Genomic DNA, 26,262 nt, shown 5'->3' with positions numbered 1-26,262 from the left:
AAAAAACCCATGGCTTGGTTCCCTATGTGAATGGAATACACCTGCTTTGCACCATAGTATCTCAGGGACAGGGACTCAAAGGCCTGTACTGAGTATAAGAATGTAATCCCAATATTTAGCGAAATCCCTCAGCCCAGGGTTCTTATATCACATACAAGAAGGGTGAGAACAACTGGGTAGAAAGATGCATCAGTGCCCTATGGATACTATATCTTAGCATACTTTAAGTCATCATTCTGACGCAGAGCAAGCCTGGGATTGGGGAATCGTAAAGCTCACCTCTTCATGAGTTACACTACATGCCATACTACCATTGTCAAAGGTTAACACGACTTTTCATAAGCATTCACTCTGTGTTGCAAGAATTTCTCTTACAAAGAATCCTAGTCTGTAGGACTAAGCTGAGGAAAGAACTGAGATTCAAGAATCAAAATCATCAATGGAAAAAGAATCAGAGAAATGGAGAAAAATTACAGATGCCACTAAACTGCCTAGATTTTGTTTTGTCTTGGTTTAAACTTGTCTGAGCAATGTGCACATTGCTCACAATACAGCAATACAGCAGAGTAACTTCTATCAAATTCCAGCTGTAGAGGGAGTGGGAGTATTTCCACATGATCATGTCTCCCTGAATAAATTAATGAGGGAAAAAACATGATACAAACACATACAGCTTATGTGACCTCATATTTCAGGTCACAAACTAAGCATAATAGTAGGACAACTTTTTTTAGAAGGACATCTTTTATGGCATATTTTTGTTGTTGCCATGGCGGGTTACTGTAATTCTCCGAAGCATCAGACACTTGGCTGCTCTCCAGCTCAAGAAGCTGATTAGATGAACAAACAGGCTCTGGGAGGACAGAATAGAAACCAACCCAAATCCAGGACCATTGGACAGAAGTGTCATTTTGACAGTTAAAGCAAATTGTCTTCTGATGTATTTGGTATTCGCCTTTAGATTTGACATATTGGACATCTAGTCTGCTTCAGGAAGATGTAAGAATGATGCTACACTAATTCAACTAACAGCATGCAGCAATATAATACGTATCTCTGTTCTTTTGGACAGCACCAACAAAAAGTTTTCCTCAAATTATCAGTACTTTCTGATAGTATTTTCTTTATCCAGGCTATCAACAAGATAAAGTATTTTGGATAAATTAAAACTAGTATTGCCTCTGTGGCATGCATTTGCATGTTAGAACAACCTTTTATGTGACTGTTATGTAGCAGTAATAGACACTGCTACATAAGAGTGCTTCCTATTCCTTCTCCCCTCTTTCCCACAGCTCAAGGACTATCTGTGGGATCCTAGGTGGGAATTAGATGGTCATGGCTACTTGCATGAAGATACTATTCTGTGTGTATCCTTCCTTAGGTAAACTCCTTCTTTCAATCCTATTGCTGTTAAATAATACTGTACTGTTTGTTCTGCCTGGTTACCTTACATGTCTTCATAAAAACCCATGTGTTTCCCTCTTCTTAATGTCAAGCTGACAGATATGTCAGTGCTTGATAGACTACCACTCACATGGGCTTGAGGTATTTGGTGAAGGTAAGACTGCAACTCACACAGACTGATTGAATGCAGCGTGTCATAAGAACCTGGATCAGTTTTGAGAAATGAAACTTCAACAGCAAGAATGAGTACTGGAAGTCACACTTGTTTCTTTTTCTCTCTGTCTTTCCTCCAAGACAGAATTTGGAAGACAGACAAGCCCTACAGCACTTCCATGCAACTGTTTGGGGATAGGGGCAAAGTGGAAATGAACCACAGCACCATACATCCTGTGGAACAGCAAAACATGAAGTACCTAGAAGTTAAACTGTGAGTGTAGTGGCAACATTTATGTAACTTTTTTATCACATCAGATCCTATCCCATCATCCAGTATGGATGCACATGCATTAATATACATTAACATGGGTGTTTTTGCACAAATTCCAAAGTATGTTTGTCTGTTGGTGAGTTAATATGTATAGGTTTATATCTCAGTGGATACAGGGGACCAAAACTGAGTGTTCATATCATGTAGCCATATTTATCTGTTTTCCAACCTTATAAATATATATAGATGTTATGGCCCTGCAGTGACAAGCTACAATCAACTCTTGATTTCATCAACTTGTCATGCTTTAATCATCCCTCTTGGCAGATCTTTCAACATATGTCACAGTACTGCCTTCAAAACATGCTTCTCCAATGCTGTTTTATTAACCCTGCCTTTTTATATGTTTTAGGCTCATTATGAAATGCAGTAAATCTGTCAAAGGCATTTTACATGCCTTCTCCAATTCATGCTGATAGGAAGCATCTGAGAGCTCATTTAAGTCCCACAAAATGAGTACAATATGAAAAATCAAAACCCACAAACAAGTGTATGACAAGAACCCTAGGGATCACATTGAGCCCACAGGGCTAATCAAAATTCAGTGCTCTTGCTCCTAACTCATTACCCACTCACAAGAGCATTTGGATAGGAAAATATTAAGACCACAGTGGGATCTGGCAGTACCACAAAGAAATCCCTTCAGCTTGCACATCAAGCAACGGGACTTACTAATGACTCCAAGTAGTCAAGCACAAGATACACATGCCTCTTCATGGAGGCAACTGGGTTCAGCCAAGCTTCTTACTATTACATTGGTTTCAGAAGTGAGAAGGAGATCATAACAGCCTCGAGTCTGAAGGAGGGAAGGGATTGCTAAAGGGGCACCAGAAGGCAGAAATCAGATTAGGGAGGGGGTGGGGGCGGGCAGAAAGAAGAGGGAACGAGGAGATAAAAAAATCACTCTGGAAGAGACAGAGGGAATTTGGGGGAGGAGGAGCCAGGCTCTGCAAAGCACAGAGAACTAGTTATTTCCTCTAATAAGGCTCAGCTACCAAACATTTGGAAATCACTGAAGTAGTACAACACAAACGGTGCAGGGGTACTGTGCAGGGAAAAGTACAAACTTAGAAAGGAAAAACCTGTTTCAATGACTCAGACATCCCCGTTAGTTCTGCTTTTGAGTATTCCTTGTTAATGTCCCAATCAGCGTTAGACTCTGCATTACTGAGCTCATGAGAACTAATAATCATGATATTGCATATTATTTACAATATCAGAGCACATGTCAGCTGAAGAAAGGATATGTAGTCTTCTCTTAAATCCTCCAGTGATGCTACTATTAGATCATCCAAACTTATCTTCTCCTTCTTGGCTAATGCATTATAAATTAAATAAAGCAAAGTTGGGAGAGGTAATATCCCATTAGGCCAATTGATAACAGTTAAAAAATACAGAAAAGCTTTCAGAAACACCCTTAAAATATTACAGAGGGAGAAAATTAAAATGTCACTGATAAAGAAATCAAGAAGAACTTATATATCCAGAAATGAGGCTGCTTTTTTAAACTGTATTGCACTGACTCATAAAGACTCTCTGTCTTCAGTAATCCTGCCTTGGTTATAATGGAAGACTACTACAGGTATAACACATTATTCCTCCGTAATTAAGGCACGCTTATTTCCTAGATGATTAGGGTTAACTCTGTTTCACAAAGAGGAGGGTTAAGTTACCCTTGTTCAGATGGTCAGCAGGTAGCAAAAACATAGAGCACAGAAAAGCTGGCTCAGTCCCCTGCTTTACTCTTGGGAAATCTGCTGTCTCCCCATATTCAGCATAAAGCCAGTGAAATGAACCTCAGCCAGCAGGCGCAAAGAATCTGGATGCAACCTTGTGAGACCTCCTGTTTCAAGGACAAGATGGGGACTAATATATAAAAATCAGCAGCATGGCTGGGAGCTGTTTTCTACAGCTCCCCTTTACATCAAACAAATCCCTGCTAAATTTTGTCTTTAACAACTACAACAATCACTGCATTATCTGAGGAAATTCCTCATCATAACAAGCTCTTGTGTGTTTTGTGTAATTCCTTTACAAATAACCTTGAGCCTTGTGTATGTCCTCTTAATATCTCAGGAGAGGATCTCACTTTCTCCTCCTCTCTTCCTCTCCTGCCTGCCTCCCCCCAACCCCCCCCCCCCCCCCCCCCCCCAATTATCTCTTGCTGTCTTCTGGGTGGTTATGTTTAATCTCAGGATTAGGCAGAAGCCTGCAGTTTGCCTTGAACAGCTTATCAGCTTCCAAGAGACATTTACAGGGAGAGAAAGACTCCAGTTTTGATAGCAGTAATTGTATTTAGCTTGTAAGATACAAGGCTATTTATCTCACGGCTGGGAAATCACAGAGGGAGAGAAAGAAAATGTGGCTGATAAAAACTAAATAAAACCAAAAAGAATGAACAAAAGAAAAGAAACAACACCCTCTTCAAAGTCCCTCCAATAGAGGCATGAGGTGGGAAATGGACTTCATTGAACAAAAAGATCATGACACTTGTGGAAGGAGATTAGAAATATCAAGGAAAAGGTGATAAATGGCTTGAGTAGGACAAGAAATGACCTGTTTCAAATCAGACTATAAACTCTATTTCACTAGTCACAATTGTGTAAAACTCAGGAAATTTGATTTGTAGAGATGGGTATAACCATTTTTAGAGTTACTGAGTACCGACACTGCATTTAAAGACAGCTGGAGCTGTGGACACCCACATATCTGAAAATGAAATCTGTTTTTTGTTTTTCACAGAAACTTACAATAGTACCCATCACAGGTTGTGGGTTGTCAATACGATGCTTAATATTTAAACCAACTTCAGTTTCCTTGCTTATTAAATGCCCTTCCCATTCCACATTTGCAGTATTCAGCCCGCTCTCCCCAAAACAACTGCATGCTCCATTTCTCCCACCACAAAAGCCCTGTAAAATCCCTGATGCTGACTTAATTCAAGTTCTGTTTGGCCTACTGTAATACTGCATTTTTAAAATGTCTACAATAGTTTTGGGTGGGTATGAAAGAAAAAAAATTAGGATCTAGATATTTTGAATCTTATTAGGGTGCAACCAATATTCTAATTTGGTACAACTGAAAGCACGCAAGCAGGGCAGAGTTAGCATCATCCCACTGAGAAATACTCAACACTTCGTTAAAGTATCCAATGGTCTTCAACAGCAATACAAAAACCCCCACACTTCAATTTGTATCCTTTTAGTCACAGAAGACTTTTAGTAAAAGAAGGATAAGATGGAACCATGCATATCATTCAAGTGTATCAAAAGGGGAAGAACAACATAAATATTTCACTTGTTTCCACCACCATAATTCCTTCTCTACAGTTAAAACAGATGAGATGAGACATACAGTATCTATTAAATCTATAATATATAGATGTTGCAAATAATTTCAGCTGTCCCGAAACTAACTTCTTGGAAATTTTCTCAAAGATGAGAGGTCATAAGGTAAAAAAAATTTCAGACAAACTGATAGTCATGAGATTCTTTCTAGAGCTTGTGTCACATCACCTTTCACTTAAATGTAAAACTGTAACCTTTGCCAAACATTCTCTGTTACTCTGGGAGTGAGTCAGTTGAGAAGAGAAGAGAAGAGAAGAGAAGAGAAGAGAAGAGAAGAGAAGAGAAGAGAAGAGAAGAGAAGAGAAGAGAAGAGAAGAGAAGAGAAGAGAAGAGAAGAGAAGAGAAGAGAAGAGAAGAGAAGAGAAGAGAAGAGAAGAGAAGAGAAGAGAAGAGAAAAGAGTTTTCAGTTGGAAGGGATGATCATCTAGGGACGATCACCTAGTCCAACTGCCAGATCAATTCAGGGCTGACCAAAACTTAAAGCATATTATTAAGGGCATTGTCCAAATGCCTCTTAAACACTGACAGGCATAAGGCTTGTCCATCACCTCTCTAGGAAGCCTGTTCCAGTGTTTGACCACCCTCTCTGTAAAGAAATGCTTCCTAATGTCCAGTCTGAACCTCCCCTGATGCAGCTTTGAACCATTCCCACGTGTCCTATCACTGGATGCCACGGAGAAGAGATCAGCCCCTCCCTCTCCACCTCCCCTCCTCAGGGAGCTGTAGAGAACAATGAGGTCTCCAGACTAGACAAACCCAAAGATCTTAGCCCACAGGACATGCCTTCCAGCCCTTTCACCAGCTTTGTTGCCCTCCTCTGGATACATTCAAGGACCTTCACACCCTTCTTAAACTGTGGGGCCCAGAACTGCACACAGTACTCAAGGTGAGGCTGCGCCGACACTAAATACAGCAGGATAATCACCTCTTTTGACTGGCTGGTTATACTGTGTTTGATGCACCCCAGGATGTGCTTTGCCCTCTTGGCTGCCAGGGCACACTGCTGACTCATATTGAGCCTGCTGTCGACCAGCACCCCCAAATCCCTTTCTGCAGGGCTGCCCTCCAGACACTCCTCTCCTAATTTATAGTTGTGCCCAGCGTTCCTCTGTCCTGGGTGTAGGATCTGGCATTTGGACTTGTTAAATTTCCTGCCATTGATGATTGTGCAATGCTCCAATCTATCTAGATCCTTCTGCAAGGCCTCTCATCTCTCAAGAGAGTCAACAGCACCTCCTAGGTTGGTATCATCAGCGAGCTGGCTAATGGTGCATTCAGCTCCTGCATCCAGATCGTTGATAAATATATTGAACAGAACTCGCCCTACAATTGAACCCTGAGGAACACCGCTGGTGACCGGTCACCAGCCAGATGTAGCCCCATTCACTACAACCCTTTGAGCCCTGCCGTTCAGCCAGTTCTTCACCCAGCGCACTGTGCACTGACTCATCCCACAGTTGGACAACGTGTCCAGAGGGATGCTGTGAGAGACAGTATCAAAAGCCTTACTAAAATCCAGAAAAAATACATCCACTGCCTTCCCTTCATCCAGTAGGCAGGTGACCTTATCATAGAAGGATATCAAATTAGTTAAACAGGACTTTCCCTTTGTGAACCCATGTTGACTGTGCCTGATGATTGCATTATTTTTTAAATGCCTTTCAGTAGCACCCAGTATAATCTTCTCCATAATTTTTCCAGGAAATGAGGTTAGACTAACAGGTCTGTAGTTCCCTGGGTCTTCCCTCACACCCTTTTTGTAAATTGGAGTAACATTGGCTAGCTTCCAGTGAGCAAGGACCTCCCCAGCCTCCCATCTGCCCATTTGGTAGATGATTGAGAGGGGTCCTGCCATTACCTCTGCTACCTCCTTCAGTACTCCTCCAATTTGCTGGTAAACTCTTTGAAAGAAGCAAGTAGGAACTCAGCCAGCTTTCTTCCCTGTCTCATATAATGTGCCTGGTACTAACCAAGCAATTTCAGATCTTTCCACCAAGTAAATAAAAAACATATTGTAGCAAGAGAGACTTCATGCCTTTCACATTTTAGATAGGTAGGACAATCTAGACCACTATCATTTTAACCTGTGCTTCTGGAAAGCATTTTATTTCAGGCAATGGCAGGTGAGAAAGAATGGCTTCGTCTCACATAGACTACTAAAGATGTAATTCAGTGAAGACTTTAAATTGGCATAAACCAGCCTTGCTAACAAAGGAAGTAATCTCATCTTTGCCTGTCTCCTGACTGATCATTTCCACTCCCATGGGGCCACTTTTCCTGGGCCAGTTACACAGTGAATGGCATTGGTAAAGTGATCCCCCTGAGCAGAAGATGAGAGAGAGTAGAAAACAGAACTTTGACTATTTAAGCAACATGAATATGGGAAGGAGTAATGAAAGAATGAGCTCCTCTGTCCAGCTCCAGCTGTATCCTATGGTAAGATCCATCTACATCAGCATTTTGGTTTGAATCAGGAGCATGCTTCCAAGTTGTACCTCCCAGCTCTCTCCACTTGCTCCACTTTGATTCACATACTGAAATGCTCTCAGGGAATACAAACTGGATTCCTTTCAAATGAAATTAAACCAGAAGATATGCCCCAACTTTTCAGGGGCAATCAGTCCTTGGGACTGGAACTATTCCAAAGGAAAATCCCAGCACAGATATCAGGGTCTCAGAACCAACTTTTTGTTTTATAGGTATGCACTCATCAGGCCACAGTACTTGACAGAGCAAAGAGTCCCTGGAGTTCTGCTGCCAAGAGCTAACTGTCCAGCTTTTCCTAAAATCCAACTTCCTCTCAAACATGTACTTGAGAGAGAGAATGAAGTAGGGGCACAGAGGATGAAATATTTTTTCTTTTATTCAGTACCAATAGAACTGCAAATTAATGTCATTTGAAAGGGCAGAGACTCCTAAAAGAAGGCTGAGATATCACTCAAGAGAATGATAAAGGGGAAAAATATAAAATTTGTATTGGGTGGATGAATGTCCTGGTTTCATCTGGGATAGAGTTAATTTTCTTCTAGCAGCTGGTATAGTGCTGTGTTTTTGATTTAGTATGAGAATAATGTTGATAACACATTGATGTTTTAGTTCTTGCTAAGTAATGTTTACACTGGTCAAGGACTTTTCAGCTTCCCATGCTCTGCCGGGTGCACAAGAAGCTGGGAGGGGGCACAGCCAAGATAGTTGACCCAAACTGGCAAAAGGGCTATTCCATACCATATGACATCATGCTCAGTATATAAACTGGGGGGAGTTGGCTGGGGGCAGCAATTGCTGCTCAGGGACTGGCTGGGAATTTGGTCGGTGGGTGGCGAGCGGTTGCATCACTTCTTTTTTTGTTTTTCCCTGGGTTTTGTTCCTCTCTCTTTCTTATTATTTTCCTTTTCATTACAATTATTTATTATTATTATTATTATTATTATTACTATAATAATATTTCAATTATTAAAATGTTCCTATCTTAGCCCCCGAGTTTTCTTACTTGTGCTTTTCAGATTCTCTCCCACATCCCACCGGGAGGGGGGAGGGTGAGCAAGTGGCTGCGTGGTGCTTAGTTGCCGACTGGGGTTAAACCACGACAATGAACTACTGAATACTGATAAGGATCCAGTTGTTTAATGCTGTCCTATTTCTTATTTTTTAAATGCATTAATAAAATTCAGGCTACAGTTCTCTTGCTAAATCATGTATTTCTTTAAACGACAATCTCTTCCTGCCTTTTGTCTCCCTTCCTTTAATCTTCTCCTTTAAAACATTACTTCAATTATACTTTATTTTGGTGTCACTGATATTCTTGCTTTACAGCTTTCTCTTCACCTAGTTTTGTTTCTTCTTCTACTGCAGCAAACATAGTCGGTGCATGGATGAATGAACAGAATATCAGGCTTGTTTTGATGTACACTACAAATCTGGCAACACACAAAGTATTTCTTTGCAAGCAAAGACAGTGGACAGAGAAAAAAGTCTCCTGTCTAAGAATTAATGAAAACTTAGGGACTGAGGTATCCCAGTGCTGTGTCAAGACAGAAGATTTGTTTTTAACTCTTCTGAGAATTGCTGACTCCACCCCAAACCTCAGGATTCCCAATTTAAATCCTTCTATCCCACTGTAAAGTGCCTCAAATTTGATGGGTTTCTCTGTAATCTGAAAGAAAAACATGTCAGATGCTTCTTCTTCCTGAACTAGCTTTCCTATCTTACCTACTCTTGGTCCAAAATGACTCCTACTTCATCACTAAAAAGATCTATTTAGACAGAGAGAAGGCTCTCAGCAAGAACATAAAAGCAAGAAAATAACAGTGACCAAGCACAACCCGTTATCTGGGATGTACACCAAAGGGTGAAGGCATGTGAGACAACAGAAGGGAGGCAGTCATGGAAAACTGCACTTTAGGGCATAGAAATTCATATGTATGTTAGCAAAAGGTGTATACACTGACTGAGAAATACATTGTGATTACCAAGTTAATGAATCAAGCATCAAGGAATTGGCTATCAGTACAGCCTATGGAAAAAGCCCATGCCCTTACTGAGTACTTGACGGAGAGGAGAAAAGGCAAAACTAATGTAAATAAATCATATATGGCTCAATGGTTTTGGCTGAACTAAACCACATCAGCTGAACTGCAGATAGCAGCCCCAGCGCTATTGCTGCTATTTGCCATCACCCAGTTCTCAGGAGCTTTGTCTCAGATACCTGTACTGGGCCACTGTTCAGAGTCTTACTGCCCAATAAGAGAAACTCTGGCCAGGTTGGAATGGTACAAACAGTGAGAGATCATCCCTAATCATTGGGATTATTTCAGTCCCAAACCTTAGCTCCAAGTTAATTCCCTCCTTTACTATTTCTCTCTAATGTTTTTCCTCACAAGAAAGCATAAAGCTCATGTTGCAGGTGACTGAGATGCAATTGGATGCTATAAAAACCAAAATGTCAGTGCCTGAATTTAAGTTTGTTGCTTTTCCATTTTCCTTCCGCTCCCTTGTCTTTTATTTGAAGTTGCAAAATACAGCTTTGGAGTCTTTCAGTCCCATTGGGCTAGTTTCACTTAATTTCAATTTAACTGAAGACTGTGTTTTAAGGAAAGCCAATATTCTCTCTCTTTGCTCATTTAATGAATATCCCACTTTTATTTGTACTTTCCATTGAGCAAGTAATTATGAGTCTAATGTATAATCCTTCTACAGGTAATAAAACTCAGAAAGGAGCATGGAAATGTCATTCAGAATGTAGCCCTGCTGCCTCAAGATTGTACCACATGTGATGACAGGGAAGATACTTTAGCTAGTTTATAAAATTTGCAAACATTAGGCTGTAGCACTGGGCAGAAAATCAAGCACACATGAAGGTTTTTAAACACTACGAATAACTGTATTTCCAGAATTGAAGTGATCCTATGCGTAAAATACAGGATTCGTTAGCTATTATTACACAAGTTTGATACGAATTGCAGTTTCAGCAGTCTCCAGCTGAAACATGCTGGATTAGCCTGGGTCAACCCAACCACAAAGCTTTTTACAGAGTCAAAACTCTACTGAACACCAGTTTGGTCTTGCACTCAGTATGAGAAACACTAGTGCAAGTTTGGTCTGTGAAAAACAACAAATTGTTCATTTCAAAAGATCCTGTTTGGTCTTCTTTTAAACCACTAATTGCCCGGAAAATGGAACTAGTAAAGATTGGTTTTCTGTAGTTACTGCCTCATTGAAGCTTTTCCTGAATCTGAGGCATTCATAATGCCTCTTTATTATATGGATATTCTGGTATTTGACATGAATTGAGATCAAGCCACAGTCCGTTCCTCTGAGAGGGCTGGAACACTGCCCTCCTCCCTTGGTTATTTTCACTAGCCATGTAGGATCTCTCAACATGAGCTTTATGCTTTCTTGTGAGGAAAAACATTAGAGAGAAATAGTAAAGGAGGGAATTAACTTGGAGCTAAGGTTTGGGACTGAAATAATCCCAATGATTAGGGATGATCTCTCACTGTTTGTACCATTCCAACCTGGCCAGAGTTTCTCTTATTGGGCAGTATTTTTTTCAACTTTTGCCCCTTTTTAAAATTTGGCTAAAAAATCAGTTTGAAAGAAACTGGAAAAAATAAGGGAGACACATGCACACACACAAAGTATGATCCCATAAGCCTTATTTTCACAGGGACAGGCTGAAAACTTCATTGTCTACAAACAGCCAGAAATTGAAATACATGCATGGAAAGGAAAAGGTGTCTGGAATAGAAAGGTGTCGTTTTCCCTAGGGGTACAACTACATATACTCAATACTAGCCCAGAACATAAGATTAATGCTGATTCTATAAAACCATACATCTTCTAATGAAAACACAGGAATATCTTTAGCCAAGACAGAAGCAGAGGGTACTGAGGTAGTCTCTGAGTGTGATTTATTTTCCCTTTTAAAAAAAATCTCTAAAGCAATGAGCTGAATATTTTGTTTCTTTACACCAGGGACTTAATACAGCAAGTAATATAAGAAGAAAATTTATTCATGGGGTTTTTACTGACTGTAATTGGCTGCCAACTGGATCAGAGGTATTTTACCACAAAATAACTGATGAAAGGAGCAGAAGAAAGATGCTCAGTTTGGGCCTCTCCTAGCCACACTTCCCTCTCTAACCAATGGATAGCAGAGCTAGAATCTAACTCAGCATATCTGTCATGGTGTTCTTCGAAAGCAATTATTTCATAGAAATAAGGCTAATTATTAAAATGTACTTTTTTTCATATACATCACCAAAACACTGACAAAGCATCATGTTGAATATGTGGTAGAGAGCACCGCAGGACAGATCACTCACATTAAAAACTTTCTTGTGCACTTTCTGAGTGAGTGGAAGAGATGAAATTATCCCCTTGGAGTAATTTATTAGTGTAACATTGCATAAACGATTAGGATATTTCTCATAATTTGAGGTTAAGTGGCTTGTGGGCAACTCCTACACAACTAGCAAATTGCCTGATGTTTATCACAGAATTCTTCCTTCTGTCCCAGGTCAGTTATGTACAACCTAGAAAGGAAGAACTAGAAGCTGCTTAGACTTAATACTGGAAACCAACAAGCAGATCATGGCTTGATCTTAGACAACAACATGTAAATAAGAAGAATGTGGTTAACATCGAAATTCTTTCCTTGTGCTCCTCCTGCCTTTTGTAACCATCCACATCACCAAGCCTCAGCTATCTTACGTACTGTCAGCATCACATACAGCAATCTGTTTTTCACTTGGAGTGAGTTTGACCTTTTAGCATGGTGACATATAGTACCACGAGGTTGTGATTTGCCAGTGGTGGGATAAAACATGGGACAGTGACTCAAGAGTCAGTTGTTCACTATTCCTGGTGGATTTAGGGTGATAATTTCCAAAGAGATACTGAATTGTTCCACTGCATTTTGACCTAAAGTCAACTAAGAGTTGACAGTTTTGGCTAGATTGTGTGTCAACCTTTATATCTGCAAACCTAAAAGAGAGAGTGAAATTCAGATGATGAAAAATTATGAGGCAAGCACAAGGTCTGTTCAAATACTTGCAACTTAATCTTCCACGTTCCTTACATGTCAACTCTATATCTATATAGACAGTATCTTGGGCATGGCTAGAATCACCTCTCCTTTTCGTAAGGTCTGTTCAAAACTTTTCTCCTTTAAATAGAAAGTATCACAAGTAGCAAAACCAAGTTTGTCGTTGAATCAGTTTGTAACTCTCTGCAGAACCAGGACTCAGAGACCTCTGAAACAGCAGGATCTATGTGCATCATACCACACAGTTGGCATGCTTATTCTTCCAGTGGAAAGGACCGTTACTTTGTTTTTCAACAGACAGAATATGCACCACCAGGCTGGTCAATTGATTGTTGAGATGAAGCAACAAAGATTTATATAGCAACCTGTTGCTATTAAACATTAGTTTGTAAGTGTAGATACACCGAAAGAGAAAAACAAAGAGAAAAAAGTATGTACCTGTTGGGTAGTGTTCATTCACTGGCCAGCTGTCAACCTGAAGTGTGGCATTGCCACCATTCCTGGTAAAGCGTACCACGTGGTATTTGCCATCATTTACAGGTGTGCTTTCCTCTTTAATAGAGATGTCCACTGTGCCAATATTGAAGACTACACCAATCTTGCCTTGCTCCTAAAATAAAAGAAAAAAAATGCTTGTAAATTGCTGCCTATTAGGAGAATGTTCTTGGCCTATAAATCTCTAATGGGTAATTGTGCCGGTAGATGGCACTGAAGAATACACAGAAGCATCGTTTTGAGCTTTGTCAGGACACATTTCATTGGCTCTGCTTCAATACAAACATTGTCTTTTGCACTCTTCTTTACAGCATTCACCTGAATATAGCAACTCATTTGTTTCCTTAAAACACCACAGCAGATGGGTGAGAAATCAGGCAATAAAAACCAGGAGATGTGGATAACTATTTATTTGAGCAACATCTCTACTGATTATTAGTAGTCACTTGTTCAATTGTCATCTGAAATGCAACCACAGGTAGGCTGTATCCCAATAACTGTCTTGTTCTGTTATTCTGCTTCTGAAACAAACAGCCCCCACGCCAAAACAAATAACTGTGGGATCCAGCAGGGAGAACGCAGTTACAAGATGGATGGAATTAGAAGGGAGCAAAAATGTAATTAGCTGACTTCGACTTTGACCACCTGAGGGAAGCTAATTGCTCTTAAACCAAATGGAAAACCTTCCAGACTTTCAAAAGACAGGAGTGGCCACAGTCTTTCACTTTTCTACATCACACCCCAAGCAGTGCCTTACCAATAAAGCAGTCCTCCATAGTGTTTTCCCAAAACTTTCCACCAGTCACTGACTGAAAGGGAAGAGCAAGCAAAGCCAGTTGTACTAGCCATAACACTTCCTCCTGCAGCTCCCCTCATGTAGTTCCAAGTAACAACCATATTCAATTACTTTAGGTTGTAAAATACACACCCAAAGTATATTCAGATTAGATATCCACATTTAATACTACTGATTTAAACAGTGCCAGAAATTCCTGTCACTGTACGATATACAATTAACAGGAATGCATCCTCAAGCCCTCACCAAGGAGAGGCACAGTATGCTGGTGTCAACATTTATGAAGGCTTATTAGGTCTACTGCATGGATTCAAATCTGGTGCAGACAGGCAGAACTAAACTGTATCATATAGGAAGCCAATACATTTGCTAGCCATCCATACTATAAAATTGGCAATAGCTTTGTTAACTGTCTGCATAGGAAAATCAAGGAAGAAACAACAACAGAGAGTAGATGGCCATCTCGTATCCAAATATAGCCTCTTTGAAACAAAACTAAGGTATACTAAAGGGGCAAGAGACAATTTTGTTACTGTTATTACCTTATGTATCTGCTTGGTGGGCAGAGGACTCCATCCTTCAGGGCTGTTACCCTGACTGACTTCACTACATTCACGGTAGCAGATGTCAGAAATAAGAACCAAACCTCTCCTCTTGTACTTGAGGGCCACCTCAGATTCCTCTCCTGGATTTAACCCTGTCTCCTGGTATCAACAGACCTTTTCCTTAAAACCCCCATGTCTTCCAGTTTCTCACAGAGGCCTTTCCTGATTCCTGCTTTACCTTACATTTCAAAATTTACTCATACCAAAATACTCATCACAAGTTCTTTATATCTTCAATACCCTTCTTTTTTTAGACTTTTTTTCCTAACACCATCCCCCCTAGTCCTCAGCCTACAACACTGTTATGAGGAAAGGAAAACAAACAGTCCTGTAGCTGAAGAGGTCATTAAAAAATTTGGACTGTGCTTTGACTACTTGAAGTTTAGCACTGTAACAGTAAGCACCCTGTTTTTTCTCTCATTATAATGGTAAATTCTAGACTCTGCTAAATGTATGCTGGATAGCAACAGTCTCATGTACATTCACACTGCTATGCTTTGGATGGACTTCCCTTTAAGATACCAATAACCTTTTTTCACTGGAACATGGGGTAAGTGGATTGCTGCTCCCAGCAGATGCATGAACTCAGACACGATTTGAAAACAATAAACCTTTCTTCTCTTATGCTACCCCAAAAATAAGGGAGTTTTCAGTGAACAGAGATTTATTTCAGGTAAAACCATTGCTGGCACAGCTTTACCACTTCTTTGACATAATCAAGGAAGTGATGTCCCAACACTGTTTTAGTGAATCTTTTGCTGGCAACCATATAATTATCTTTATCTGCATAGCAATTAGCAAAGAACAAGTGATTAATTTTTGCTCAAAGACTCAAAGAATGTCTACTGACCAGGTAACCTGGCTACTACTCTATGTGGCTTTGCAAGGTGCTGCCTTATAATCAGCCTCCCAGACAACCTCTCATACAGCTTTTCAATCACCATCAATACATCAATCTTCTTTTGCAAACTGTGGCCGCTCCGAGAAGAGTCCACCTTGGTGAAGGCATAACATGAGCAGGTAAGATGAAGAGCTGTGCCTTGTCTAATGGCACAGATCTCCACCACCACAGAAGAGGAAGGGATTAAGAGGTATTCAGCAGAGTGAAAGCTGTGTACCTTCAAGCCCTACAGGCTTAACGAGGCAGAGATAAAAACTTGCAAGTGGGGAAAGGGATAGTGGGAAGTTTAGCTAATCTCCCCTGCAGAAGGAAAATGTTTCAGATCTCTCCTTTGAGAAAAAGGAGATAGTGCCTTTAGCCATTCCCTTTCCCCGGGCTTGAAGGAAAAACCCTATTTAAAGGGCTAGTGATAACCCATGGATAAGAGGGCAAACTGGGAAAGAGATAAGATTCTGGAAGCGGAGGACTGCAAACTGCCAGTGGCCTTTAGTCTGCTGGAGAGAGGACAGAAATGAGCAAACTGGTGCCCTCCGCATCCCAAGCAGATTGCCACCCCCTCCCCACAGCCAAGGGAACGCAGCCATTCTAAAAAGCAGTGTACACTTTGTTGCAACTGCAAAATGCAAAAATTTGTCTAAAAAAAAATCATGGGCCTGACTAAAGGCCTACTCCAGCTCTCTTCAGTCCCCCCTTGGGCAGAGCTCCCTGTGACTCTCTAACACGAGTTTTGCAGAAGCAGAACTTTATGCCAGCTTTTGATACTCTTATTTGGACTCAGTAGGAGCTTGTCATGAAAATGGTTCTGTTCCAATTACCAGGATAAAACACAATATAACACAATACGCCAAAAGCAGGGCTACTGAAGACAAACTGCACGCACAGACTTCAAGATATAGTTTATTCATGATATTTTATATCTCCAGAGCACCAGACACGATGAAAAAAGCAACAATTAGTTTATGCATTCCTGGCAGAAAAAAAAGTAAAGCAAAACACAAAGAAAATCCTACAGCAAAGAACAGTGACCATGGACACAGGGGGTAAATCCAGGATTTATTTTCAAGATCTCTTCAATTCCAGTTTCCTACACTACACTACCTCATTAAAAGCAGCTTTTACCAAGACCTACCTTCCTTCTAAATCTGAAAGACAAGCTTTACCATTAAACTTTAACACTTCATGATAGACGTGACCTTTCATTCCTTTCCCCGTACATTCATCCAGTAGATTTTCCTTCCACGTTACCAAACACAGGTATTAACGAGACCAGTAAGTATGTGACAAAGAAAGATTTACCTTTGAGCCACTATCTGTAACGTTTATTTTGTAGTTAAGAGAAAAAAAATCCTAACTGTACAGGCAAGGGACAAGCTGAATACAGAGTCACACAAAGTATGCAAGCTACATGCTCTGAAAGGGCTCAAGAGAGTTTTAAAAGAGACTGTGCATTTTTTCCTCTCTGCATCGGTATTCACTGGGCTGCCCCAAATACCTTCCATGAAAAGGTGACCATTAATTAATGTTTTTGAAACCTCCAAGTGACATCAAGTGTTGGCACTATATCTTGGAAAACTGAGAACCATTTTATTTATAAATAATGAAGTGAACTCAGCATTCAATCTATATTTTACTTATCCCCTTCTCTACTTAAGGCTACTGTGCCAAAAAGGATTTTTAAGGTTCCTCAAGAATTTCTTTTGCTGATTTGTCCCATTTTTATGTGCCTTCAAAAGCCACATTACTGTTTTCTCACTTACAGTCCTTCTGGAGATAAACTTCTGCCATGATGTCTCTAAAACTTCAGGCAAATAATTATGATCGCATAATGGAATGGTTGTAGATAAACTATAAGAACAAAAAACCCCAAAGTACTAAAAAGAATGTACAAGGCCTCACCTTGACCTCTCTATTCTACACCATGTCCTTCCACAGGCTGCTGGCAACAGTTTCTTGTTATATGCACTATTACCAAAACTTTTTGAACATTATTAAATGATATAGGGGCTAATCTACAGCCTGGATTGGGAGATCTGCAATCTATTGCTTGCCCTTAAGCATTATTTCACTTTGGGCAACTTTTTCTTTTACCTTTCCGTGAAACAGATTCTTCATCTGTGACAGAGGGGTGATAGTCACCTATCTTTCCAAGCTCTACAAGCCCTGTAAATCCAGACATATTTTACTTAAACATTGATGATATCCTGACAATCCCAACCCTTTCAGCCCTGACAGCAACTACAACCCAAGAGGAGCAGGTCCTAAGGTTTTCTCAGCTTCTACTTTCAACTCCTCCAAAACCCATTCCTTTCCTCTGAAGGGACCTCAGGACCATTTCTGAGGTCTGACATTTTTGCAGGTATGTTTTTTTCTTTTTTTTCCCTCCACCCAAGGAGAACTAGAGCCTGTCTGCATGCAAATTGTCAGGCCTTTGTTTTCTCTGTGCTGTGCCTTTACATTTTCAAGGCATCTGTCTTTCTGTAGCAGGCCAGGTAGAAAGAAAGTCAAATGGGGGTGGCAGTGATTTAGTAAGATGAGCAGTTGGACTGTGTTAGAGGGGACACATACGCGAACAGCCACATGAACTCTGTGCTCTGAAAAGGGCTTTACCTTTGGGTCTTCTTTTTCTTAATCTAAAATTCAAATCTTCCAGACTGAAAGTATATAGCTGTTCCCTGCGTGTAGAAAGCATTTCATTTCAAAAACCAAGAGAGAGAACACCAGGCAATAGGACAAATCCTACTCTCAGCTGCACTGATATGAATCGATAGCAATTCTGTTGAAGAAACTTGATTCCTACTGATGCAAGTGGAAGCAGAGTTTATCCCAGTATCTTTATGTTGTTTTGTTTCTTTTTCTGAAACTAATGTAAAAGAAAAAAAAAGCATTTATAAAACATAGCTGAAACCTGACTAGAATCCCAGGATAACTGTGTTTTCTCACACTCATTTTACTTCATCATTTTTTAATAGTCACTATGGTGCAGACTGCCTCCTCCTCCCACCCTGGCTGGTTCCAACATGACTAGACATCAGCCCAAACCTGGCAGACAATATTCCTAGTTACTGCTTCCTGAAGATCACTGATGATTTTGCTGCTCTCATTTGAAAGTGATACAAGCTCTTTCAGTAATACAACAAGCCATTTCACACTGTAGGAAGGTTTTGTAAACTACTTTTTTTTTTCCCCCAGAAATGCCACACGCACACACTTCAACTCTGCTACCCTCTAAATTCAGGAAAATTGCTTTGTTTTCTTATAACTCCAAGTACTGCTCTTCCTGGAATGGCTTCCTTCTACTTAGGCTCCTCAGACTTGCAGTCTATGTTTTTAAAAAGAGATTGAACTTTTATTTCTGCCTCTTTGGAATTTTTTGTACTTTATTCTTTAAGTCTTTCTTTGCTTGATTTCCTTTGGGGTTTTTTTGTTTGTTTGCTTGTGTGGTTGTTTTTATTTTTGCTTTGCCTCAAACTTGATTCTGGATATTAGTCCAGCTGTCAGATCGCTTGCTTTCTGTGGTTTGGGGGACCTTGCACAACAGTGCCAAATATAGTGAGGTATCCAGGAGAACTGAAAGTATAGTTGTATATTCACAGAGGACATTCACTAATGACTACAACATCAAATCACTTTATGTGAACTTTCACTGTAAACAGAAACTCAAAGTTCTTTACTGATTAGAAAGGTAGTCAAAACCAGAATTGTACTTAGAGGACCCTTCTGAGCTGCAACTAGTACTAAAGGCATGGCTGGACAGGCCTTTCCAGTATATGTATATCAATGGATTTAAGAAAGGGAAATATTAGAAGCTGTATTCAGCACAGAGTATAAAGCAGTTACTTCTACTCCACTGTCTGATCATATTTAATGCCATTTTTAATACCACTGGGAGGTAAGTCTGAAATCAGAATTCAACTCTAGAGTCGGGTAAAGGGAGAGCTTACTGGATGAAGTCTTTCTTTATCCAAATAATGATGGCAGGGGAGGCATACTCAAGAACCAGTACAGCCACCCTGGCAAATATAATAATCAACAAAAGCAACAAATGTTGTTAAAGAAATGACAAGCACTGAAGCTCACTTGACTTGGAAGCTTTTAGTCAGGGTTCCAACACTTTACAGTTATCTTGAAACAAGAAAAAAATGTTATTAAGGTGAAAGCAAGTACATAGGCCAGCTAATTTTGGCCGATTTTTGAGGGCTATTATAAGGAGCAGTAGGTCGTTTTTTGTTATATACTGCTTGTTACTGCTTCTTTAAGGTGCAGAACCAGATCTACTAAATGCCAGTTACAAACCTATTTATCAGAGAGAACGATACACACACAGGACAAAATATGTAGAAATTATTACCCTTCGGGGCCATGGTTTTTAAAAGAAGCAATTATCACAGATACATAATTTATAAGGCTAAAAAGGACAATTATTTTAATCTAGTCTCCTATAAAATTTTGTATAAGGCCATATATCTTGTCTGAATTGATTCTTTGTTGAACTATAGGATATATTTTAGAACAACACTTATTTGTGATTTGAACATTTACAGCTGAGGAAAGAAGCCTCAGAGTCATTGCAGTTGCTTCTTTGATGAGATTGGCCCAGTGTTGAACATGGTGAAAAAGGCAAGTGGAATGTCAAGAATTATAATGAAAAGGAACAGTGTACAAAAGGAAAATCTCTGTTACAAGTTAATGGTGTACCTTTGACTTTAATTCTTGAACACAGTATACAGATGTGTACAGGCTATCTCAAAAAGAAAACAAGGAGATATAAAAGGTTCAAAAAAGTACCACACTTGAAATTGTATATATAAGCCTATAAAAAATAGAGATGATTGAGCACTATTTTTTTTATAAGTCAAAGAACTAGAAATATGTAATAAACTCATCTGGTAATAAAGTTTAAGCAATGAAAGTACCTTTTGAGACAGTACATAACTGAATTGTGCAACTCACTGTCACAGGCTGTTTCGGATGCCTAAGATACATTCAGAAATAGGCAAATTCATGGGAGGAAAGTCAGTCAAGAGCCACTGAATACAACAATGTGAATATAACCTCCTGCTCAGCAGTTCCTTAAAAGCAGATCCCTACCATTTCTTTTAACTTTTACTTCCTATATTGAAAAACCATCTAGCACCATACTTCTATAAATGACTTGTAAGACTGTGATCAAGTCAAAATTTTCTTGAAGGTTCTTACCGATTCTTATTCATTTTATTAAGTGGTGAAACACTGAAACTGGCAAAGATTAATGAGAATCTAATGTTTTTCACTGAAGGTTTAGAAAGGGTAGTTTAGATAAACCTCTGCCATGGCTGGGCTACTGTATTTAGTCCTGCCTCAGAGCAAGAAAATGCTAGCGCAGATGACTTAAGGTTCCAGCTTCATCTTTCTGTGACTGCAAACTCTCACCCCAGCTTTACAGAGCATAAGGGAAAACCACTCAGCTCTCTGAGTTTCTCGCTTGAAAGCAGGTTTTCCAGTCTTTCATTTAATCTTCCCTATGGCCCCAAAACTCCTTCAGTTTACTAATACTTTTCTTCAAACGTAGACACCAGAAATTTTTAACTTTAGATTATAGAAATTACACAACCACTTCGGTTTTTATGTTCAAAGACTACACCATATCTTTTAGCCACAACCTTACCACAGGGGCTCACATTTGAGGCTTATTTACCACAACCAACAGTCTTACTCAGAAGTGCTCTCTGGGACCGTCCCTCCTATTGAAAGATGACGTCCACTCTTTGTTTTGAGACACATTACATTATTTAGCTCAATTAAAATGTATACCAATTTCCTTATTAAGAGCTTACCAACCTTTCCAAACTGCCCTTCATTTTTTGCCAGTTGACTGTTTATGTGGGATACAGGCTACTAGATAATACTTTTTTAATGGCCCATATGACAAGAAATTTTAGCACAGCAATACAGTGCTACTAAAGTACATCTTAATTCTTTCCTGTTCTTGAAATTTTTTTTGACCAAACACCCTTGCAATATGACAGAAATACTGAGTTACCAGTGAGATGTGAAATTGCAGTTCTCTTGCTTTACTTTTACCTTATCTCCTTCTCTCCCCTTCATCTTTCCCTTTTTCAATCTTTGCCTTTTGGCTAATAAAAGTTCCTTTTACAAACAAAACTATCCTGAAGACAAGCCAAAAAAATGGACAAGAAGCTCAATTCTGTGACAACTGTATCAGGGTCAGGAGTGATTAATTAAGTACTACATCACACAGAAGATATTTTGGCCAAAGAACAGCATGTATGAGATACAGAAGCTGCTTATTTTTTTCAGCCCAGATACCCTGCACCTGATAAGAGCTTTATGTATCACTGCAGGTTTTTAGGTAACATTAATACACAGTATCAACAGAATTACAATTAGGAATTAATTTGGCACCAGAAGTTTTCATATTTCATGTAAGGTGATACCATCAGTACGGTTTGAGACCTTTCAAATTTTAACTCACTCATAGAGGTAATCGAATCTAGTTGGAGTACATGGTTGAAAGAAAAGATTTCTTTTCTGCTTTTACTGCTGCTCTGCTGTACCTTGAACAAGCCACTTCTGTTTCTCTCCCTCCATTTTGTTTTTTTATATTATGAAGCCACAGGCTTATCAAACAGTATGTTTGTATATTATGTACCACAGTGGAGCCCTGGTACCCAGTGGGGCCTCCAAATGTTGTTGCAGTACAAATAATTAATATCAAGCAGAGTATCCTGATCTACAGTATCATCATTACTGTGACCAGGCTTATACTAAGCTCACCCTAAACCCATTTCCTCAAAATCTGGGGAACACTGTGGCACATGTAGTTGCTTTTACTTAAATCTGACACCCGCTGAGCAAAGCCTAGTAATCAGTGATATTCAGCGGTCTTAAAAGGGAGGCTTGCTTCTGTGCTATTCAGCGCCTAGAACTGTGTGCCCAATTAAATGTTTTCTTCCTATGACCTAGGAAAGCACCAGTACACTGCCAGTGAATTACCAGGCAGTAAAATGTTACAAGAAATACATGCAGGTGTGTTTAGGCCACACAATTTGTGGAAAACAATTGTTGTCACACAGTTGGTAAAGCTCCAGCCATGAGGCTGTTAAATCCCCCCATGTAGGGATATCATAATGAAAGTAAAGAAACAGAAATTAGCAGCATGCTGAAAAGGGGCATTTCCTAGGGAAACAGAATGCAGAACAAATTAAGACAGCGATACCTGTCCATTGGTCCACTAGCAAATACATTATTCAGATGGCTAATTTGTTCCCCCAGCTTACAATATATGTCATGAAAACCTGCCCTATCTGATGGTGTGAACTCCAACTATAATTAGGATTAAACATTCTGACGGTGCCTTTTGAAAATATTGATAGTATAACCTGGAAAGTTTTGTGAAATTATATCTTTTAGATATGATTCAGGACTAGGGCAGAAACAGGAACCATTATAAATGTTGACGTTGGCGTCTGTTTTTCTAAAGGACTGAGCCAATGCATACTGTGTGCTGCATTTTAAACTCAAAGCATCCCCAAGCTGCTGCACTCCTCGTGCACTATAGAAGTTGGCTGATTAAAAGCAGGCTTTTACATTTCTGTTTCTAAGTGCTGCCATGTAACTCACTCTTCAGACAAAAATGTGACCAGCTGCTAAAATGTCACATCCACTCAATAAAGAAATGACTGCAGTAGCAAGTCAGATTTTAGTAGGGCACAAGAACAAGCAACTTGCTCAAAAGCAGAGATCTTCCAAGAGAAAATATCTCCCTCCATCTCACAATGTCTCCTTTGGAGTTTTAATCCACTGGGTTACATTGCCAACAATTTACACTGACAGAAGCTAAAGTGGCAGTTACACAAAATACGGCATCAAAGATCTGATACTTACAGGCAGCGTGGAAAAAACTACATACCTTAACTACCAGGCTTCCTTATCAAGAGCATTGGTACAATTGTGAGATGTCTGTGGGCTGAAGGCACAGCATATATCACTCTCTAATAGCAATCAGGGCTGTCTGTCTCAACCCATAACCCACAGAAAAGTGAGCACTTGTCAAGAAGATGGCTTTAAAAAAGGACACTGCTGTCTGACAGGAAAGGTGATCACAAATACCAACTTGCCGCCATCCAATTAACCCAAGCACGGTAGATATAGAAGTGCAAGGGCTGGAGAGGCTTCGGACAAAATTAATCCATTTAAACTTGGTTTTGCCTAGAGTATATTTGTTTGTAAACTCTCTTCTACCCTTATGCATAAACAGTATTGTAGGGTTTCAGAGTGTTCCAAAAATACATGCTCAAAGGTATTATATGACCAAGCACTATATACTACTATATTTTGCTTTTTCAGTGTGTTTTTTTTATGGAATTCTAATAGAATTTAATGCATCCAGGGTCTATGTTCTATGTTCCTTTTGAAAGCAACAAAACAGATTTCATGAACTGTATGTAATATCAACAGCATATTGTAAACAAAGTAGTTAGTCTTCTTTACCATACAAGCAAGAGGTCTGAGCTAAGGTTCAATAGGCCTCTCCAATCAGACAAGATAATGAGGAAAATATGAGTATATGTAAACAGAGACAGTGCCTGGATTCAATAACAGCTTATTTCTAGCTTTTCAAAGCTTGCTTTTTTTAAACTGCAGGATTTTTTTTTAAAGCAAGTGTAATGTGGCTTTTGAGATGTGGCTGGACTCCAGCAGAAGGCTTTTCCAATCCTGAATCAAAGATTTTTCCTAAGATTTTGAATGGGAGTAGAAAATACAGATTACAATATACATGAATATGAACAGTAGGTGAACATTGCATATAGGAAACTTATATTTCTAATGAAAATACTCTAATGACCCAAAATATTTACTTCTCTGCAGATTTTAATAACTTTCTATGACAGAGCACTACTCGGTAAGGAACAGTGGAATATTAGACAGTGATGGAAAAAGAGAAGAGAACACATAGTGCTTTTGAAAATACAGCTCACAAAAGAGGCCACCAGTACCATTTGCATGTTGGAAAGCAGAGACAAAGCAAAATGACTTGCCAAAATTTTGCAGGAACCAAGAGAAGTTACAGGATCAGAGCAAATAATTAAAAAGTCCTTTAATTCTTATGTCAGTATCTTGCCATTTACATTACCTTGACTTTGCTGCCAAGGAATGTTTCAAACATTCATGTTTTACATACGCTTAAGATGCACTACTAAATACATTCACATAGAATCCTCCCATTTTCCTTGACAGCCTTTATATCTAGGCTCAAGGCATGTTTTTCCATGATCCACTGTTGGGGGAATCTCTGTATAGTATTTTGTGGTGCCTGTTTCTAGGCCCTTCAACCTGAGCACCTCTACCCCCAGAGTGGCACTTGGCCCCTTCAATCCCAAAGGTATTTTTACGTTCATCTTCACCAAAAGTCAAAAGGTTGCATCTGAACCTTGTTGGAAACACCACCTTACACCAGAGCTGAATTTTCCTACAGAGAAAAGACGAGAATTTTACTGAATCAAGATGGGCCACTGGGAAAAAGTTACCACTTGGCTATTTGCATATTTGTTTTGTGTTGTGGAATTTGCTTACTGTAAAGCTGCTTGGCAAAGTGGTATCAGCCAGAGACCTTTGCCAAGTTTGTATTATGTTAGTTAGATCAGAACTCCTGATGTCAAATTGAAACTTGATTATTGGGAATGGATGTCATACAGAAAGCTGAAGTACTTCCAGGACTAATTTTTTGGCATAGTAGGTGTAGGAAGGAGTAGAGAGTAAGGAGAAGATTAACGTCACAATTCCAGCTTCTGTACCTCTTTCTGATACCTTCTCCTCTGTACCTTCTAGGACAAAAATTATGAGATGTAAAAGGACAACCAGTATATCAAAGAAAGCTGCTTTCTTAGGACTGTGCTGAGATCCTATTGCAATCCCAGTTGCCCTTAGATGATGAGGGTCCTTTAGATTCTCTAACACTTCGAAATCACAAAAGTGATTTCAAGAAAAGTGTTTCACAAAAGAAACACAAGTGAATTAAGCATGAGGATGCACTCCTTGACTCAGCTTCCCTCTCCGTATGGCCACTCGCTCATTCACATTAGCTACTGTGGGAAGAAGCTATGTTTCATCAGGCCTTCAGGAAGAGACAAAGGACCACCTTTACAGACAATGCTCTATTTGTAAATCGTTGTAGCTACCATTAGGCACTGGGGTAAAGGCAGCTCAGGGCATGGGAGGTAAGGCCAGTATAGAAACAGCCCTAAGATGTCTATTCCTTGATCAGGGTAGAGTTTTTGTGAATAAACTGAAATAGCCAATGGAATTTAGAGCTACAGGACTGTTGTGATTTAGACTATACTGTTTGTGCTTACATACTGGAAGGAAAAACTTTCTTGCCTTTGTCCAGCACTCCATGATTTGGCAACACTCAGTAAATATTACCCAAGTACAAGAACAGAGTTCCTCTCCTCATTCATTATTTTCTCAGCATGCTGTTGAAATTAATAGGTCAAACCCTGACATTTGTATTCAGGAGAAAGCTCTACAGAGGACCTAGGTCTGAAAAAGGATTTAGCTTGATACTGTATGTTCAGCACAAAATATCATAGCCTTTAGAAATGAAATTTTAAAGAACTGCCATTTTGTTCAGGGAAATAAGAGTAAGATGTGCCTTATCTCATCGTTTTGCAATGGTATGACT

General features: G+C 39.6%; 1 protein-coding gene across 13 annotated transcripts in view; it reads right to left on the bottom strand.

Moving 5' to 3' along the window:
* NRXN3 (neurexin 3) overlaps nt 1–26,262 on the bottom strand; it is a 983,905-nt gene that overhangs the window by 128,382 nt on the left and 829,261 nt on the right. For all 13 annotated transcript variants that reach the window (XM_075503346.1, XM_075503345.1, XM_075503342.1 and 10 more), the window contains one exon: nt 13,223–13,394. In XM_075503346.1, coding sequence (XP_075359461.1) covers nt 13,223–13,394 — 172 coding nt within the window. The remainder of the gene's footprint in view (nt 1–13,222; nt 13,395–26,262) is intronic.

The sequence above is a fragment of the Mycteria americana genome, chromosome 5, assembly GCF_035582795.1.
Source record: "Mycteria americana isolate JAX WOST 10 ecotype Jacksonville Zoo and Gardens chromosome 5, USCA_MyAme_1.0, whole genome shotgun sequence".
NCBI classification, from domain to species: domain Eukaryota; kingdom Metazoa; phylum Chordata; class Aves; order Ciconiiformes; family Ciconiidae; genus Mycteria; species Mycteria americana.
The sequence above is the reverse complement of the archived record's forward strand: the minus strand, read 5'-3'. Positions and strand labels throughout refer to the sequence as shown.